Source organism: Panonychus citri, unplaced genomic scaffold (assembly GCF_014898815.1).
Source record: "Panonychus citri isolate SS breed McGregor unplaced genomic scaffold, ASM1489881v1 Contig00137, whole genome shotgun sequence".
Lineage (NCBI taxonomy): Eukaryota > Metazoa > Arthropoda > Arachnida > Trombidiformes > Tetranychidae > Panonychus > Panonychus citri.
The window spans coordinates 486,366-506,303 of NW_026515542.1; the positions used below are offsets into that span (position 1 = coordinate 486,366).

Below are 19,938 nucleotides of genomic sequence, written 5' to 3' on the forward strand. Positions count from 1 at the left end.
TTCCAATTATTCATGCATCGAACTGTCATTTTGAATTTTCTACGAATAGAAAACCGAAAAGTACTTTCTAGTTTAATCTGAATTGAACAGAAGTAAATGGAAGAGGGAAAAGTTCTGATAGAAATTTCTGATGAATATGCTGATTAAATCGAAGACTATCGGGTGAACCATCAGGAAACCGAAACGATAAAGTGTAGGGATGAAAATTCGAGAATTTGATATGACGAATCTGTGGCTCATATGCTAAGTATAATTACCATGATAATTGAATTTAACGGGATCTGATTTGCAAGTTCATTGTGAGCAGTTGAAAATTGTAACACTTTATTGACATTGACAATTAAATTGATTCACTTAAAATTCAGACAAGATGAAGTCTCATGAATAAAACGAATATAACAGAAAAAGTTATTTTGATGAACTTTTATTGGTGATTTTGTGTCCAGTCTCAGGGAGTTTATATCATGGAATGAATAAAATCAGAACTGAATCGACAAAAGAGTAAGCAAAACTTTACCTTTCTCCAGCTTCATGATTACACAGAGTGATAGTAAAATCTGTTGACAGTTGAACTTTTTCCCTCTCTTTTCGCGTCGAGTTCCAGTTTTTTCAGTCTTTGATTAGAACTTTTTCCCCCAATGATTTCTGTTCCCTTTTGATTTCCAAATGAAAAAGATTGGAGGGTAAATATACAGAGGATTTAAGAAACATAAATAGATCATGTAACATGGAGAAAGATGAATTCTAGAGAGAGAGAGAGAGAGAGATGATCGATTGAAGAAAGAAAAATAGTGGCAAAAATAAATTCGAATCTTGAATTGGAATGTAATCGAGTGTAAAAGTAAAAGATGAAGGAAGAAAAAAGTTCATATCAAGTGGCAGCTTGTTCATTACAACGTAACATGGTAAAGGTGAATCTTGAAACTATTCGCATGAAGATTGATAAAATCTGAGACAAAAATGAAAAAGAATCACATGTAAAGGCAAATATGAATTTTCCATGAGTAAAGGCAGAAAAAAAGTTCATATGTATCATGTTATCATAATTCATCATCTTCATTAGGATAATTAATATTTTCCAACATGAGCGTATTCTCAAAGCTAATTGATCATCTAATCATCGTATCATTAGCAAGGTAATTAAATTAATCATTAACATGAATATCGATCAAGACATAACCAGTGATTTAAAGGTGATTGACTCGTCAATAAGAAAAATGGATTTATTCAATGATATAATTACCTCAATAAGATTATCAGTTAGCTTATCATGATGGTGATAAGTATCTAAAGACCGGGTCCAATTTACCGATCGAGACCAAATATTTTCAGAAAATTCTAGTGAACTTTCGAACTCGAGAACGAATCAAAAGTCTCTAGATCGGCCAGTAGGGTAGACTCGTTGGCATTTCACGCCTTCATTCATTTCCCATTTCTCTAAATACTCAGTCGAAAAATGACAATTCGGCTGCTCCTTCTTCCCCTTGTGAGATATTCAGGATGATCTTCAGTGTCCGATTCTCTGGTGATCCAGTATGAACGCTTGTCTTTCATAACTTCTTCTTGTTATTAACAGAGACAGAGATTGAGGACTATTTTGTTACTTGATGAGCGCATGATATTATTAATTGTTGATACAAATAAATGAGAAAAGTTGTGATTGTTATTTGCATTTTCATTAGGAACGAAATAGATGAAAAGAAAATTGTTCAGTCGATTTCAAGAAGACAGAAAATGGCAAAAACACCATTTCGATTAATTTAACTAATTTAATATCGAACGGTATAAACACCCTACTCTTTTTGGATTCAAGTACTCAGAATTTACTGATTTAGTTGTTTACAGGATGAAAGAAAATGATGATTGAAAGATTACAGTAAATGCAGAAGAACCATTTTTTCATGATAATTATTATCCAAATTGTGACTTGAATTCAGATTTTAAGATTATTTGATTATGCGTCATCATCGTTGTTGAATATTTCGTTGCAACGAAATAAAAACTAAGTTGAAATGATAAATTAAAGACTAGAATCTATAAAGTAGATATCATATGTTCAGTGGATCTTGAAAGATGATGATGATGATAAGATAATAGTGAAATAATAACGGTAATAATAAATACGATGATGATAAAAATGATAATCACTGTGACTTGGTGTGTATATTTATCATGAATACGTTATTATAATTACGTTCATAAATCAATGAGACAGTTAACGATGGTTATTATTAATTTAGTGTCTAATTGAATGATGATGGTGATGGTGATTGTTGGAACTTTTTTCTCTCTCTTTCTCTCACTCACTCTCTCATTAAGTTAACCTTAAATCATCATCAGCAACATACACACACACACCATATATACAACATTAACTGAATATCTATGATCCTGAAGGAAACTGAATTTGGTACAAAATTATATTCTCATGATAATAAAGGTGATAATAATTCAGTACTGGTAGTTTCTTATTACATCATTTTGTGGGTTCCTTTTTTTCATATAATATCATTCACTTTTCCCACCCGGAAACACAGTATTCATTTCCGGTATTTATTTGATACTCATGAAGAAAAAAAATACATCAACTCTCATCAATACCATTTGTTTCTGTCACCGATTCTTTATCCTTATCATAACTCATGGAACTCAATTTAAATTCATCTGAACAATTTTCTGTCTACATGATATTTTCTTGGGCTTTTCCATGTTTCATTTGCTTTATCATCTCTCTCTCTCTCTCTCTCTCTCTCTCTCACCCTTATCTTTTTGCAGAAAACAACAGCAACCAGTGAATGTTACCATGTATCAGAAACATATTGAGCCCTCAGGGGAACAATTTTCATCCACTAATTTCATTTCTTTTTTTTCTTCTTCTTCTTTTCTATTATTTCTTTTCACCATAAAGAAGCATTAAATTTCATCACTGTTCTGATATGTTCAGGATTATTATTATTACGTCTCAGGCTGGATGTTATTATATAAGTGGGAGTGAAAATAGAAACAAAAAGAGTATGAAGTAGATCTTATCGTTATGATGAGAATCGAAATCTGTATTACTGTTTCTATTTCTGGGGATAAAATAATTCGATGGTTAATTTATCTAAGCGTCGATGAGAAATTGGATTCGATATGATTAGTGTTAAAACTTTTTTTCCCACTTCTATCATGTTATTAATTAAATATCCAAGGATAATAATGATGATTAACAATTAGAATTGATGATAACAACTCAATCTTGGTGAAAGTGAAATCCATTTCCGGGTACCATACATGGTTCCTGGTTAGAGCCTCAAGCCGAATATATGAAAATGAATACAATGAAATCGAAATCAAGGAAGACGAGGAAAGTTGCAACTCAAATTGTACTTCGAACTTGCAAGGGAAAAATGTTCTATTATATTATTAATAACACAAATTCCAAGTTCTATAAATAGTTCTATCACCTTCCATATATGTAATACAAAGAAATGGTCATTGGAATTAAGATTAGAACTTTTTTTTTCTTCTCGATTTTATTTCACAAAAGTTTCTCTCTTTTTCTGTGGATTTCTATTGATTGATTGTAGTAAATGTTTATTGGATTAACAGTCTATTCTTGACAATTGATTAACGGATTACACTTTTACCTCTTCATCTCCTATTATTATCATGATTGATAATTATTATCATCATCAGGCTAATTACTTTCATCAAGATTGTCGCTAATTTGATCACAATCAACAACAACAAATCAACATTGATTGTTATCTTATAATAATTTCCTTGTCCATAACTTCATTGATAATCAACAAATGTCACAATTAATTTAATCACTTTATGCTACCTAACATTAATATTAACAAATTGTTCAAACTTTAATCTTCATCCATTTGGCTGACAGTTGACAATTAACAGTTAATCAACGTTAATTGTCATGATAATAATCATCATTGAAATGTTATTTCAAATCAAATTGAATAACAAAACAAAGATACAGACAAGCAAAAAAACTCATTGATTATCATTAGGATGTCAACAGTTATTGAAAAATTAGATTTCAAAGTGACTGATTATCATCATTTGATTTAATTTGCTCGGTGATGAGGAAATAATTTATGATTAATTATCATTAATTCTGATTTGAAACGTAAGTAATAATTCATTTTCAGTTCCTCCCTGTTAATATTTTCTTCCATCTCTATTTCGAGTTGAATGTTTTTGAAAGGTTCGAACTACAAAAAGAAGCGATACTTTTTTTTTCGAGAAAAGTTGATGATAAATTTTTGGTTCGAAATCAAAATTTTGATTAATCAGCATAATATAAGTTAATTCGATAAAATTTGTGAGGTGAACAAAATCTCAGAACTTTTTTCTATTTTTCTTTTTTATTCCTCAAATAATGGTCATTAGAGATCTAAAAGGTCAGTGTCTCTCTTTTTTTAGATAAAGTTGGATGTTCCTCGGTGATATATTAGATGATCGGTTAGGTGGTTTATATGGAAGTTCGAAGATGGAAAAAAAACTTTGAAATGAAATCTTTCATGGGAGAAAGAAAATGAAGCCTTAATAAAGAAAGTTCTTGACAGTTTTCTACACTCTAATTAATATTTCGCTGTGATTAGTTGATTCAGAAATTTTGACTTTTTTCGATGACAAATTTTCTTCCCATTGTGAGCTCAGTCAGAGCTAAATGAAGAAAATATTAGTCCAGTAATAGATTCATTGACTTTACAGAAACTCATAGCGCAATTACATCAACAATCAAGTTGAAAACTAATAGCCGAAGGGCTTATAATTTAATATATAACCGTTATCATGGAAACTTCAACATGAAAAGTATCAGAGAGCAACGATATTGTAACAGAGATACAAAGTTCATGATATCCGGAGATTTGATCAACTATATCATTCTCATTGCACAGAAAAACAATATAATTTTGAAAACTTAATAGATTTTGACTGAAAAGTCATTATGATTACTCAGCTAATAATAATAATGATAATAATATAAATAATATTTTTCTATGAATAATAATGAAAATATCATGGGCTGGGAGGTGGAAATGTTTTAAAGTAATACAATATTTCAGAAAAAAAGTTTTAACTTGTACTAATGGAGAGGAACATAAATGAGATATTGATTTCATGAAGGTTCCATTAGATAAGCTCAGTCAAAATTCAAAGTAAATCTCAGTCTGAATTTTTCCCCTTCGAATAAACTTAATAATGGATTGGAATTTTTTTTTCTTCGAATATTAATTTACAAGAGAGAGAGAGAGAGAGAGAGAGAGAGAGAGAGAGAGAGAGCTTCTATCTCATTCTTTTTTCGTCTGAAATGTCAGAATATAAATTTGGTTGGTAAAGAATAAAATTCAGTAGAATTGAATTTAAGGTTTTCTCTCTTTCTCTTTTTATTTATAAAATAATTTGAACATTTTCGTTCAGCTAGTTTATCATGTAAATTGAGGCTCAAGTTCATGGATTGCAAGTCAAAAGAAATGAGATTTACTGTTATTATTATTATCGTTTAACAGTTGACAGGTTGAAGAGAAGACAAAGAGAAGGTTAAATCAGAGGTTTGGTTGATATTCATGATGATGAACTTTCATTTTTCATGGAGATAAAATGACAATGAATTGATCTGAAAATTGGATTGAGTTGAAAAGTTATGATTTAATTTCAATCTCAAAGGTTTTAATGTTATATCAATTATTTAATGGGCGGTGAACAAAATGTGACGATTGATCTAATTATTATCATGGACTATGAGCAATTTATGCTGATTGTTGACAATTTGATAGGATAGATTGTCAATCAGTTTAAGTTTCACCTTTCACCATGAGAATCAATATAATGAACATTATTCAGAAAGACAATAAATTTATCATGAAAGGAAACATTTTATTTTGAATTCTAGAATTGAATGTGATTCAAAATATTCAATTCTTTCAGAATAGGCTCATAATTCTGACGATTCAATGTCACCACCATCGTGATCGATTAGATAGTTAATACAATTAACATTGTATTTGAATCTTTCATTTCACCTGTCAAGTTGATATTCTAATGATAATCTTGGAGTATAATTGACGTAAGGACTGAACGAGATGTCATGATGTTCATGATGCTGATTCAGGAGAAAAATTCATTTTTCTAGATCATGAAACTTAAACTTCTTAATAGAAACATATGACAATCAATTGATTGAATGCCCTTCATTGGAATAGAGTGAAGAAGCAAAGTTAATAGTTCTCGAAAAATTTAAGGGGGATGAAGAGATAATATCATTATTATCATCAATTTACTCGAGGAACAAAATTCCATTAAAAAAATCGTCCTGAAAAATGATAGATGTAAACATATCGTTTTCATTTCATGATTATGAGTAAACAGTTCCCACGGAATGAAATTGATCTAAGGATCACAGTTTCCGGGATCTGTGGTTGAAATTTTTATGGATCAACCCTAGTTTACCATCATGAAGGATTCATGAATAATCATGATGATAATGATAAAGTCTGATTAATACAAGCTGGTGATTCTTGTCATGCTACCATAAACTTTTTTTCATGGCAAATATGTAAATGCATAAAGTTAATGATATTCAATGAGAGCTCATGTATTGATTCATGATAAAGTTTTAAATAATCATTCAAACTGTATTCCAATCAATCAAATAAAAAAAGATTATGATAAATAAGTAAAATATCAAATGAAATGTATAAATAAAAGGTAAATTATTGTCAATTGAGTTTATTGATGAAAAAGTTCATTTTTTCATGTTGAATGTGATTTGGTTCCAGTTTTTTCATGAGACACTCTGAATATTTCCCCAGATTCAAGGTGTGAGATTGACAGGTAACATGATATGAATTTGAATGTCTCTCTCTCTCTCTCTCTCCCTCTCTCAGGGAAACTATTCATTATCTCAGGACAATGAATCAAAACTCTCATTGTTCCAACTTAACAGATTAATCCATCTACACATGCAAAAAACTCAGGGTATCAGAATTCATGAGAATTGCAAGTGTCAGTAAAAAGCCAATGGGTTATGAAACTTTACCGTTGCCATTTCCCGCCGCCTATCAGGGAGTTTACTATCAGTCCAGAGTAGAGAGCCTGAAATTTCATGATAATAATAATAATATCATAGTAATAACATTACGTATCTATGTTTGTTTATTTCCTTTTATATATCTCTATGGATGGTTAGTTTCAAGCTTATATCCTGAGAATCTGTTTGTTCACCATGTTCACCATGATATTTGAAAAGGACATTGAAACAAAAATGGCTACAATAATAAAAATATTCCAGAGGTAAAAGGGAAAATGTTACCTGGTGGGTTGGATTTCTAAAAGATAATAAAACATAAATATTATCATTGGGATAATGTTTTTCTGTTTAATTGTATTTACCTTTTACTATTTTGTTGTTTTTGTTCAGTGTTGAGATTATGATTTTCGGAGGCACATTGAAACAATTACCTTTGTATATGTGTTTCTGTTTTCCTTGCGATTGTTACATGATTATTATTGCTGAACAATTTTTGATGGAAATCAATAATTCTCAACGATAATAATGATGATGGAGTTTTGTCTCGAATCTTTTACTTTTCCACCTTGATAACCATCAGTAGAGTTGAAGGAGGTAAAATCAATTCTATATGTTTGTATTCACCAGAGAATTCAAGGTAACCTCATTGAATTTTTCTCTCATGAATATTTGGAATTAGAATTTTTTCAATTTCTATTTGTTCTATTTTCCCTTTTTCTCTTCTTCTTCTTCTAATTCTTCTTCGCTTTATTGTATCTTATATTATAATATTTAGATGAGAAATTGGAGAAAGTTTCGGATTTCAAGAATCTACTCCCAATTCTATCTCCCAATAACTGGATTTCTTTTTCCTGATTGTTTATCAATTCCAAACTTTGTGATAATCAAGTTTCGGTTCTTTTGACTTCTCCAATTATTGGAGATAAAGGAGTTCCTATTAATTTTCCCTTGAATATTAATTCAAACAAGATAAATCATATTCATCGCTAACTTTTATACTAAATAGACAATTTGATTACAGTAGTTAAGTAAATACCTTTTTCAGCACAAACTAACACTCTAGACCCGAATTTTCGGCAAAGGTTTAAAGAAAGTATTGAAAGAACACTAGAAAGTAGTGAGGCCGTCATACGGTGCAAAATTCACTTCAACATTGTCAAATTCCTAAGAAACACCCGAAAAGATCTGAACCGGGCTGCTAACCAGGAAGGGGCAAATAGTTGTTCAACAATTACATGCTGCAGTGCGAAATTTGATTGAAAAAATTAATGTACTTGAACGTGCTGTAAGGGATCTATTACATTAGATTATACTAGCTCCCCCTTTTGTCAATTCATTATTGGCTATTTGACACACTTAGATGAGTTTTTAGACTACATCTTAAATACAATCAACACACTTAATTACTTACCAGTGTCCTCTATAAGTCACAATACATTTTAATTGTTACTCATCAACACTTTCCGTTTCTTTTAGTGAACTTCCACTCAGTGCCTAATTAATCAATTAGTAATCTTTAATATTGTTAAGTACAAAATAGGTAAAATGAATAAAAATAAACGTTGAAAGGTTGAATCTAACCCAACGAGTACTTAATGGGGTAATAAGTGTGAAAGGTGGTTTATTGTTAAGGTTACAGAGTATGCCCTAAGGGTAAAGTTAAACTCAAGAATCGTAAGAGAAGTCAGCCCACTTTACCCTTAGGTCAGGTTTATGCAGAAATGGTCGGTGGGCGTTGAACGCTTGTGATTAGCTTAACATTTTCCGGGTCTCTGGGTTAAAATGCATCTGCATTTTATCGACAATTTTTCGGATGACCCAATCAATAAATGAAAGTTCAGACTTTTGATTTTCATCTTGAGATACTTTCAACGCAGTTAAGTTCTGCGTAAAGTCTGGCGTTTTTAGACGCTTCTAGATTGAACTGTTCATCAATTTCAACACATTGTTGAACTGCCCTACCTATCCTTGAATTCACGTGATGCGTAATCTGAGTTGCGCGCCCGTTTATTAACCGTGCGATTGCGTATTTCGCCACTCTTTTAACAATGAATTTCTTTCTGTCACTCAGTGAATGCGACATTTCAATTAAAGAGAACATCAGGTCAGTCTTATGAGTAACCGGTCCCCTTTGATTTAAAAAATCCCGGGAATAAGCATAAAGCTAGTAAGTTAATTGCAAAACAATATCAGACATGAGAAAACCTTACCTGATATAATTCATAAAAACATCGTCATCAGATGCGGATGTTGCGGAACGTTTCCATCAATGACATGGGTGGACTGCTGAAACCAGTTTCTGTAATTTTTCCTGACGAAAAAACTAACAGTACACCATTATCAGTTCGTATAACTTGAGCATTGAATTTTTTCTTTCGTGCTGTCTACTTTGATCTGTATTGGTCCAATTGACCATATTGAAACTACATTATCAATACGATAATCAGGCCAAATTGATTTGGTCATATTTAATATTATCAAAAAGTAGTGTGCAGAATATTAGAAGTAAAATTACTGTAATAATTATGAAAATCATGATTCGTAAAATCATGTTATGTTTCATCACATCAAATGAGCTGAAGTTATTCTGTTCATCCTCTTTTATACAAATTTCACATTTCGCGCCAAAAAAAATGCACAAAAAATTATTCAAAAAATTCAGGTCCAGAAACCGCACTTAATTCAGAAGCATCACTTGACACTTGGTCCAGAGTCTACCTTTTTCTAACTTTTATCATCATAATCGCTATCACTTAATTCAGTTTGTTCAGTTGTAAAGGTCCCTGGTCCTCATTTATTTTTATTTATTGCTAATCGGTTTAATTATGTCCGTACCTAACAGTGCAAATGTACACTCTTATACTAATAGTTTATTTCGGAGGGTTTTACTCAACTACTGATTACTCATTTTCAAAGCAAAAATTTCATAAATTAAAATCGTAAATCGTTAATTCATTCGGGTAACCATCATGAATTGAATATACACAAACTCAAAGATCATGTAACTGTCTCCATATGATACCATTTAGATACATAAGATGATTAATGTTGATGGAAATTAAGTGTAAAGTTAATGGAGATTAAATTGTTGACTATTTACTTTTACCTTGTATTCAAATTGTTTACTCAGAATCTCCATGAAAATATCTACATCAACTATCTCAACAATCATGTTATATTTAAAATCCTCACTTTGTGTAATTATCTTTTACAATTGAAAGTCATTTAATCACAATTTAGATATTAGGTAAACAAACAATTGGTAAATTGTATACGAATCAACTTTGAAAGTACATAAACATTAATTCCTGAGGGTTTATTATCAATGATTTCATTTGTCTCTTTGTTTTTTTTCAATCTGAATCAGTCATCATATGTTAACCTTTATATAATTTATAAGCTTTCATCGTGAAATATTATACTGATAATATTGAGGGTGGCAAGTTGGTTATCTAGGTGACTTTTCCCACTCCCTTGCCGGAGGCTATTAGCTTCATGATGATAATAGAATTGCTTTTCCTGATCTTACCTTCAATCTTACAATGAACTTTTCTCTTCTCTTTTTTTCCTTTCCGATTTTAGAATGACAGTTTGGAAACATTTTCTTTCTAGCTGCTTATCGTTGTTGAGATTGGAATTTTTTTTTCTTTTCCATTCCCTCTTTTCGCTCAAAGCTTTGATTACCTTGAGGGCAATTTGAATAAGTTTAAAGATGATGACGATAAACATGACGGCGAATGAACCTTTTATCATCTCAATAAGCTAAGTAATGGATTGAAAGGTTCAAAGAACGATGGAAACGAATCAACAGAACTTTTTTATTGTTCGAATAGAATCAGAATGAGAAGAAAGAAAAGAAGAAAGGGAAATTTTCCAGTCTCTTTTGGTCTCTTTTGACACCCAAATTGTGAGAAAATTGAGTAAACATGATAACATCAATCATATGGTGGAAGATAAATGAACATAAATTCAGGAGAGAAAAAAATATAATAACATTTATCGGATGAAATTCTGGTGATAAAACACAGATAAAAATCAGTTGAATTGATTGTTGATCATCTTCCCATGAAAGTGACATCAAATTCAATATTTGATTCATCATCGATTTCATTAGTTCAATATAATCACCATGATATTTACTTAACATTATTTTTATATTGGTTGAAAAACTAATCTATTGATAAACATTGGATTTGATTTAATTGTTTTCTCGCTGATAATTTAATTGTAACAATCAACTCAATGATAAAAATAATTGATTCTAATCTCAATTGTTATGAGCCCTGAATATCTTGATGAGAAATAATCATTTATCATATTATATCTACCTCGAAAAACGATAACAATCCAATGACCATCTCTATGAACTGAATTGATGGCGATACAGTTAATTGATTGATTCATCTAACGAAATAATAATAATCATCATTATTATCATCCACATGATAGTATTCATATTGTAACATGTTGTAAATGATTTTTCCCTTACTCATGGTGAACATTAATTCTGGCTTAGAGTTTAGATGAAACAATCAATTAATCAAATCGTAAATTAATCAATTAACTAATGTATCAAATGTATTAACTTGCTACTTTAATAATAATATAAGGTCAGAGTGATATGAGATGATATTGATGATGATTTGTGAGCTCACAAATCATCATACTAGTAGGATGAATATGAAGTTACATTTGATGATGAGCAAAAAAGAGTTACAATTGTGAATAACAAGTTAGCAATAATCATGTTAAGAAAACAATTGTAACAACTACTTTCTAAGTAATAATTATGATTCTTCATGAAAATATCATGATATTTACTCTTCATTCAAAGCAATGAACTTTTTCCCATGTAATTCATCCTCTTTCTTTCCTTTTATCATTCAACTTTTTCCCCTCTATTACTATCAACATCTTATCAGAATCTGTTGAGAACTTTCTGTTCCCTCCCTGTCTATGATTACCTTTGCTCTTTGTATCTCTCTTCTCTCTCTCTCTCGTTCTCTCTCAAGAATGTCATGAGAGAGAGAGAGAGAGAGAGAAGGAAGAAGAGAAAGGAAGAGACAAGAAGACGAAGGAGAAAAAATAAGGCTACAGAATCAGAAAGAAAATCAATAAAATCGATTTCTTTTGATATTTTCGAAAGTATCTATTCGTTAAAATTTGGTTTTCTTCTCTCAATCATAACACTTTACACCTTCTTCCGTGTTGTTGTGCCATCATGGAAAAGTACTAATAGAAAATTAGCCAAAAGAATCAGCGACTCAAAGCAGAAATAATGTTCTAACCTCTTTTACTTTATTCATTTCCTTTCCATTCTCATGTACGAAACTCTTATATTATATATAAACTGTGATAGAATTTATTTATCGTTGTGAATCAATGAAATTGGAACCAAGAGATAAAAAGTAATCTTGATACCTGAGAAAGGGATTCGATTCCATGTACATATAACTTTTCAAATGTTCGATCTGTGTCGATGTACCAAGGGAACTACGATCAGTGTAAATGTATAATTTGAGGCTTTCGTTGGATTAGCATTTTGGTTGGAAAGAAAAAATTACTTCTACAGTAGTAAAAATAGAAAAGACAATGCTGAAGAATCTGATGAATTCTCATGATGATGACGACAAGAAGAAGATAAAAGAAGACAAAATGAGAAGATATAACTTAATGACATTCCTTAATTCTTTTTATGAAGATTAATGTCTTACCTTTGTCTATTCTCAGTGTGTTTATCTCATGTCAACATAAGAAAAGCATTACTATTGATAACATTATCACCTCTCACTGTCCAGTGGTGATTAATTTTACCAACCGTAAGTTGATAGTACAAAGCAAAACTGACCATTGATATTCAGGGAAGGACAACAAGAAGGGAAAATATCTTTGAAATAATAACATTGACTTAAAATGGAAAACATTGGACAAAAAATATTAAAGTCATGAGCGGGAACTCCAATGCTGGAATAGATTGTTTTTTGCTTCTTCTTTTGTTTCGAGTAGCCATTATTATTATTATACATTTAGATGGGTATATGATTTATCATCATGATCAAAGAGTGGGTATAGCGGTGAGTATATGGATGAAAAATATGAGTAGGAGGGAAAATATCAATGAAAATAATGATAATAACTCAACCTTTGGCTCTTATTTTTGGTTGAAATTGTTTATCGAGTAATAATATCAAGGGAAATCAAAGGTACAACCATACATTTTTTCACAATGATTTTTACCTCCCTCCAGGATAAATCAAATGTAATATTTTACCTCCGCCAACATCACCAGCGAAGTGTATCCAATGAATTGATGAAAAGTGGTGGAAAATTTCAATACCAATGATTACATGCAATTCTGGTGATAAAAAGTCCAATGAAATACCTGTTATCGTAATCAAATGGGAAGATATTATTACTTTTCAACTTTAGTATCTTCTTCAAGTGATAAGAATCCTATCTAATCATGATAACGAATCAGATAATATATTTGACTACTTGAATACTTTCCTTTGCTCCTTTAATGTGATGATATCTCTCATTTCCATGGGTGAGATGACCATTGAAAAGTTTCACTTAGAAAACCAAAGTTAAAGTGTTGAAATATAAGCTATCCGATTAATATTGTTATTGGAAATTAGCTTGATGTTACATGTTAGATAATAAGAGATAATGATCATGAGGATGAGCAAAAAAAGGTTGAACTTTTTAGCTCTCTGGAGATAAAGAATTATGGATTGGATAATGATGGTAATGATTCTCAATTTTTTCTTTTATTTCTATTATTCTAAACACTATCATGACATGAAGAGTCCACCTTCATACCATGTAGACATCAAATATCTTGGTTATATTGTGAGTGAAATATTATCATGAATTGCCATGAATCTCGGTTTTAGTGAATCATGAAGTTTCATTCCTCTCAGAGGATTTCAATTAATCTATTAGATACTTTATTGGAAATGATTGCAGAGATACAATTATATCCTCTTCTGAATATATCACAATTTGTCACAATTGTTATCAACATTTCCAGTTAATTGACAATATTATTGATCATCCATATATGATAAACAGTTATCGCAACGATTATATAAATTCAATTGGAGATAATTATCATCATACAATTGTGTATCTAATATTATGTAGGATAAAGATTTTCAGAGTTGGTAATGGTAAGAAAGTTTCGAGATATTTTCTGTCAATATTGGACAATTTACTTAACTGTACATTCTGAGAAGGGCAAACAAAAATGTCCATAAATATCATAATAAATATATATTCATGTTCATTTCATGATCATAGTTTAAATGTCCTCTTAATCTGTTATCGTTGAGAATTCATTTCTACCTTGGATCACCATGTATTGGTTGAAACATAAGATTCCAAACAAAATTCTGAGTCTCAAATTTTTTCCTTCACCAACTAATTTATCGCATCTCTCACTCACTCTCTCTCTCTGTCTCTCTTTCATCATAATGTAACAATAACCAAATATCTACTTTGTATCATGTTATAATACTTGGAATTTGCCATTGGAACTTTTCTGAGAAAAGTTCTGTTACCAGTTCACCATGTAAAGTGAGTTATTCAGACAAGATAAGATGATGATATGAATTTCTGATATTGTTTCTATCTGGAAAAGTTTCTATTTCTACAGGGTGATATTACATTTTATGTATCATTATCATTTCATATCAACTTCTATCTTTGAATTATGATGATGATCATAATCACTGACCTCAAATTAGATCCCAACGGTCAATCATTTACCTTTTACGTTCTCTTAGATTTTGAGTTTCCTCTTAGTTGGAATCAATTGAATTATAACCTTTTCGATTGGTATGATAAACAATTAACTGCTTTTCGAAAGTTATATTAAATCAATAAGATGATAAACTGTACCAAGAGACTATACAAGGGAAATGTAACTATTTTATTACATCATGATGATGATGATGCAAAGATGAGGATGAGGATGAGGAGGAAAAGATGAAAGAAAATATCATCTATTAGATTCATTCATCTGACGTCGTATATAATATACACCCTGTTATTTATTCTGAATATAATATCTGTCTGATTGAAATAATAATAATATTACATGTTATTAGAACGTTTTTACTATTTTCATCATTTCCAAGGAAATGTAACTATTTTATTACATCATGATGATGATGATGCAATGATGAGGATGAGGATGAGGAGGAAAAGATGAAAGAAAATATCATCTATTAGATTCATTCATCTGACGTCGTATATAATATACACCCTGTTATTTATTCTGAATATAATATCTGTCTGATTGAAATGATAACAATAATATTACATGTTATTGGTTAGAACGTTTTTTTTTTACTATTTTCATCATTTCCCGATTGTTTATCATTATATCAAAAGAGGTGAGGTGGGGCAATTGGGAGCGATACGGATGAGATATGTAAGTATAAATATGGAAACAAAAACAATATCATGTAATATGAACAGAGAATGAAAAATATTTTCATGTGAATAAACAATACATGTAAGAGGAAATGAAGAAGATGAAAGAAATAGTTTTTCTCTCAGAATTCTAGTGTAACTAATTCATATTATCATTTTATTATCATTTCTTAGCTTTTCTCTCATTCTTTTTATCCTCATAATTATTATCTTCCAATAGACAATACATAATAGTATATACGTTTTATCATCAACAAAGAGTAACATCTTCTCAAGTACTTTGGGCTTTGAGATTATCAATTCTTATCCATTAGCGAACTGTAATATTTTCAAACCCTCTGGTACCAATTCATTTATATTTGGAGTAAAATAAAGGCTGATTGATATTCAAGTTAATGGAAATGGTGAATAATGAGTAATATTTATATATAATGAACAAGTGATAGCCAATGGTCAAGGAATCAGCAAAATAGAATTGAAAATAATTGCACCTTGATGATTTATCATTTGAGGTTATGTGATGATGTTGATGATAAGAATCATTATCTTGGTATTAGTTGTATGTATTTATTGAGTTCCATTGAAGGTCATCAGGCTGAATCAATAGATTATCATGATCGGAACTTGAATCAGGATTTTAATTTCGTTGCTGATCTGTAATCAACTGAATTGAACCAGTTTCAGAACTTTATCTCTCTCTCTTTCATTTCTGTCCGAAAATCAGTCTGATCCATTGAGATTTTCTGATTCCATTAGTTATCAGTTCTCTTAATTGTAAACTAATGATGATTGATGAATCAGCAATTAAAGTTCACTAGATTTGTAATTAACTTAATTTCAGTTGTCTACTATTTTCCAGGAATCTGAGTCTGATTGTTTCATTTAAACCATTTGGAGCAAAATAATCAATTGTTAGTTAACTGTTTTAACTTACTCGTGGTTAATTTTTTGGCTCTTGTTTTTCATTTCAATTAATTAATCGTATATTTAATTCAGTTAATGAATCAATCTTTCTCAATTCAAGTGATTTTAATATGTCTGAGAGTTTTGTCAAAGGGAGTCCATTAAGAGAGATAACTAAAAGCTTCAATTAATCACTTTTTCAGTGTTAATTTTCACTGAATAATAATAATCATCAGAATCATGAATTGATTCAATTTGGTGAAAGAGATACAAAAAAAACATGTTACCCACATGAAGCCAGACTTACCTGTCTTATTCATCAGATTTACCTGCAAAAATTGAGGACAAGTACAATTGACAATCAGTTCAACTATTAACTTGATGTTTGGTATTAAGATCAAAGTATAAACCTAATTAATTTCAATTCTAGTCTCAGATTGAGGTTAATACTTGATTGAAGCCCAATAGACTTCAACTGTTAGCTCAATTAAAGTAAACAACAATATTCAAGTTGATTAAGATGTTGATTTAATTTAGTTTATTAATTGTCTTCAAATTATTGATCGAATTTGGGCAAATACGTGTATAAGAAGGTAAAAAATTCTAATCCTGATTAGATTCCAATGTTTCTTAAGATTGACGATGATTAAGTTAACTTGATAATCTTTTAAATAAGAATTTTATGTCTAATCGAATTTGAACTTTTTTTCTTCTTTTTCCTTCCAAAGTAATTAGACTTTCTAATTTTTTTAGAACTTTTTTGTCTCTTAGTTTCAGTTTAAGTTCTAATTTTCCTTGAGCTCTTGTTTGAAACATTTTAAACTTCGAACTTTTCGAAATTTTGAAGTCTTTTAATTAGGGTAATATTTGCATTCCTAATTGTTGGAGAAAAGGGCATGTATCAATAGGTAGAAAAAAGCATTGAAGAAAAGTTCTGATGTAAATTGTGTCTATGAACATTTTTCGTTTTCTCAATGAACATTTGTCTCCTTTGTTTCCATGGTAAACTAAAAGTCACTGATCTCGTTCAATTGATGATGATAATTTAATATAAAAGATAAAATATCAAAAAAGATTGGAATTGAATGAATCAAGAGTAAAGAAAGAACGAAAAATTCACCAGAATTTCTTTAATTCTGTTGACTCTGTTTCCAAGAATTTTTGTTCCATTGTCATGATATTTATAAAGTGATATTCATTGAACTGTTTACACCCAAGCTGTTGACAGATTTTCATTCAGCTTATGGACTCATTTCAAATGATATTTTAATAAACAACAATTTTTGATGAAAAACTTATTAATGTTATCACTTTTTTCAGGATGAAAAAGTGTTTTTCTTAACAGCATAAAGAACTGAGCAGTTTCTTTTTTCATAAACTTGAAATAAATGAACATTTAAAGTAACATTAGACAGAATGACAAGAAATTGGTAAAAAAATTCTTCTGTTGTGTGGTGACATCTGGTGGTTAGCATTTAAACTTTCGAGATGGGATATTGGTTTGAAGATTATTTTCTTATCTAATATTTGTTTCTCTTTTTCCTTTTCTCTGTTTCTCTTTCCCAATCAGCTGGCAATGAGATGCTAGATGTCGGTGGTAGCGAGAAAAAAACTGAACGAATCTGTGTTCCCGTTTTAATCGTAGTAAACAAAACTTATATCAAAATAACCGTTGCCCTTTCCGTGTTAACGATATTGGCACTTTTAGCTTGTGCCGTTATTGTGATCAAAATAAAGCGTAATAAACGTCGAGCTCAAACGGAAACCTCGGTAGCCACAAGTCTCAATGGTCCACCCAATTATCCAGGTCAAGGTCCCGATGGACAAAGATATCTTCGAGATCTGGGTAATCCACCGCCCATGGGATCAGCTGAGGCTGAATTTCAAAATGATTTTATTCAAGTATTTCCAATGCACCATTTGGAACCATGTCCAGAAAAAAATATGACCGCATTGATAATGCAATAGGATAAAATTGTCATCGTCAACATTTCTCTCTCTCTCTCTCTCTCTCATGGTTTATTGCCATTGTCATCATCGTCATATAATCTCATTATCACAATTTTATCTCAATTATTATTACAATTAAAGAAAAGATAAAATTGAAATAAAATAAAAAATTTATATCAATCAATTGAAATGGAAAGGGTTCAACTGAAAACTCAAACGTAAATGAATTTAATTCAGTTGTTTGTTTCTCTTCCCATTCTCCATTCTCAATCAATTGATTTGCTGATTGTTACGATTAACATGATTGGAAAACTGTTAATTTCCTGATTAGGTAAACAATTCAAATCAAGAAACAATTAAAATTCAGGATGTTATGTTTTTCCAATATCAAATAACATCAACACCATGAAGACGTTAAAAATAATTCCAATTGAAAAGAAAACGAATCTGAAACTATTTCAATCCAACTTTTTTTCCTCACTCACCTTGCCCTTTCTTGACCCTTAAGTCCATCTAATTGTAATCTATTTCATGAATGTAATTAACTAATTAACAGAAAATGAAAATGAAAATTGTTCTCTCCTTTTCTTTATGTTGTTGAATAATATTAATTCCAAATCAATTCTGCTGACCAATGAAAACGAAAAGATTAAACTGATTAACTGATTAACTATTGAAAAAAACCAAATGAAACAATTGATGATCAATTTAATTTTATTCTTGTCCAATTAAATTAATTCACTTTTGGCAAGATTTTTGAATGAAAAGTTGTTACAATTGGAAGAGAGTAAATTTAAAATTGTATAATCCTTGAAATGTGAATGAAAATGTTTGTTGTTGATTAAAAGCTTTTGCTAATTTAATTGTCGTCATTTCATGGTTGTTGATTAAGAGGTTTTAATTAATTCACAAGTAGTAAAAAAGAAAACAACAATTAAAAAAAGGTTACAAGATAAATTTAATTAAATCCAAGAATAAAACTGAACACGAGTTACTAAAAATAAGAAATTAACTTGATTCAAATTGCGAGACTTGCTTTTAATGGCCATTAACGTGATAGTTAAATTGTTACAATGAAAGTCTATCTAATTATTCATTTAAATCATTTGGATTAAATTGTGACAGTTATACCATTTATTATGCTGAGAAAACCATTAACCATAAAGCTAATTTAACTTACAAGTTGCTAGTTATTACATTTTAGCAGCTTCGATAAATTGAACACTTAATTGTAAATTTAATTGTTCTCGACGGTGAATTTATCGGGCTGGTTGCATCTATTCAATTCCAATCAATTTTCGATTAGTGATCGAATTTAGTAACATTAAAAGCATTTTCATCTCTTATTGAGCAACATTCAACTACAATGGAGCTTTTTCTAAGTTATTAGTAAGAATAAATTAGTGATATTCTTAGGGTAAAGGTGAATAGATATGGATAGTTGATTGATTAATCAATTGATAGTTTCATTCATGGACTATCAATAGTAATAATTTAGTTTCTTTGCTATTGTAATTTTGCGAAAAATTTTGGCAGCTTCTTCTAAAACCATAATATTTTGAAAACGAATTACACCAATGCTTGGAAAATAATAACGATTCACGTTTCTT

General features: G+C 30.1%; 1 protein-coding gene across 1 annotated transcript in view; it reads left to right on the plus strand.

The window, feature by feature from the left end:
- Positions 1–19,543, plus strand: part of LOC128392843 (uncharacterized protein DDB_G0271670-like) — a 54,968-nt gene extending 35,425 nt beyond the window's left edge. The window contains exon 2 of the mRNA XM_053352931.1: positions 17,949–19,543. Coding sequence (XP_053208906.1) covers positions 17,949–18,346 — 398 coding nt within the window. The 3' untranslated portion in view covers positions 18,347–19,543. The remainder of the gene's footprint in view (positions 1–17,948) is intronic.
- Positions 19,544–19,938: the final 395 nt, after the last annotated feature.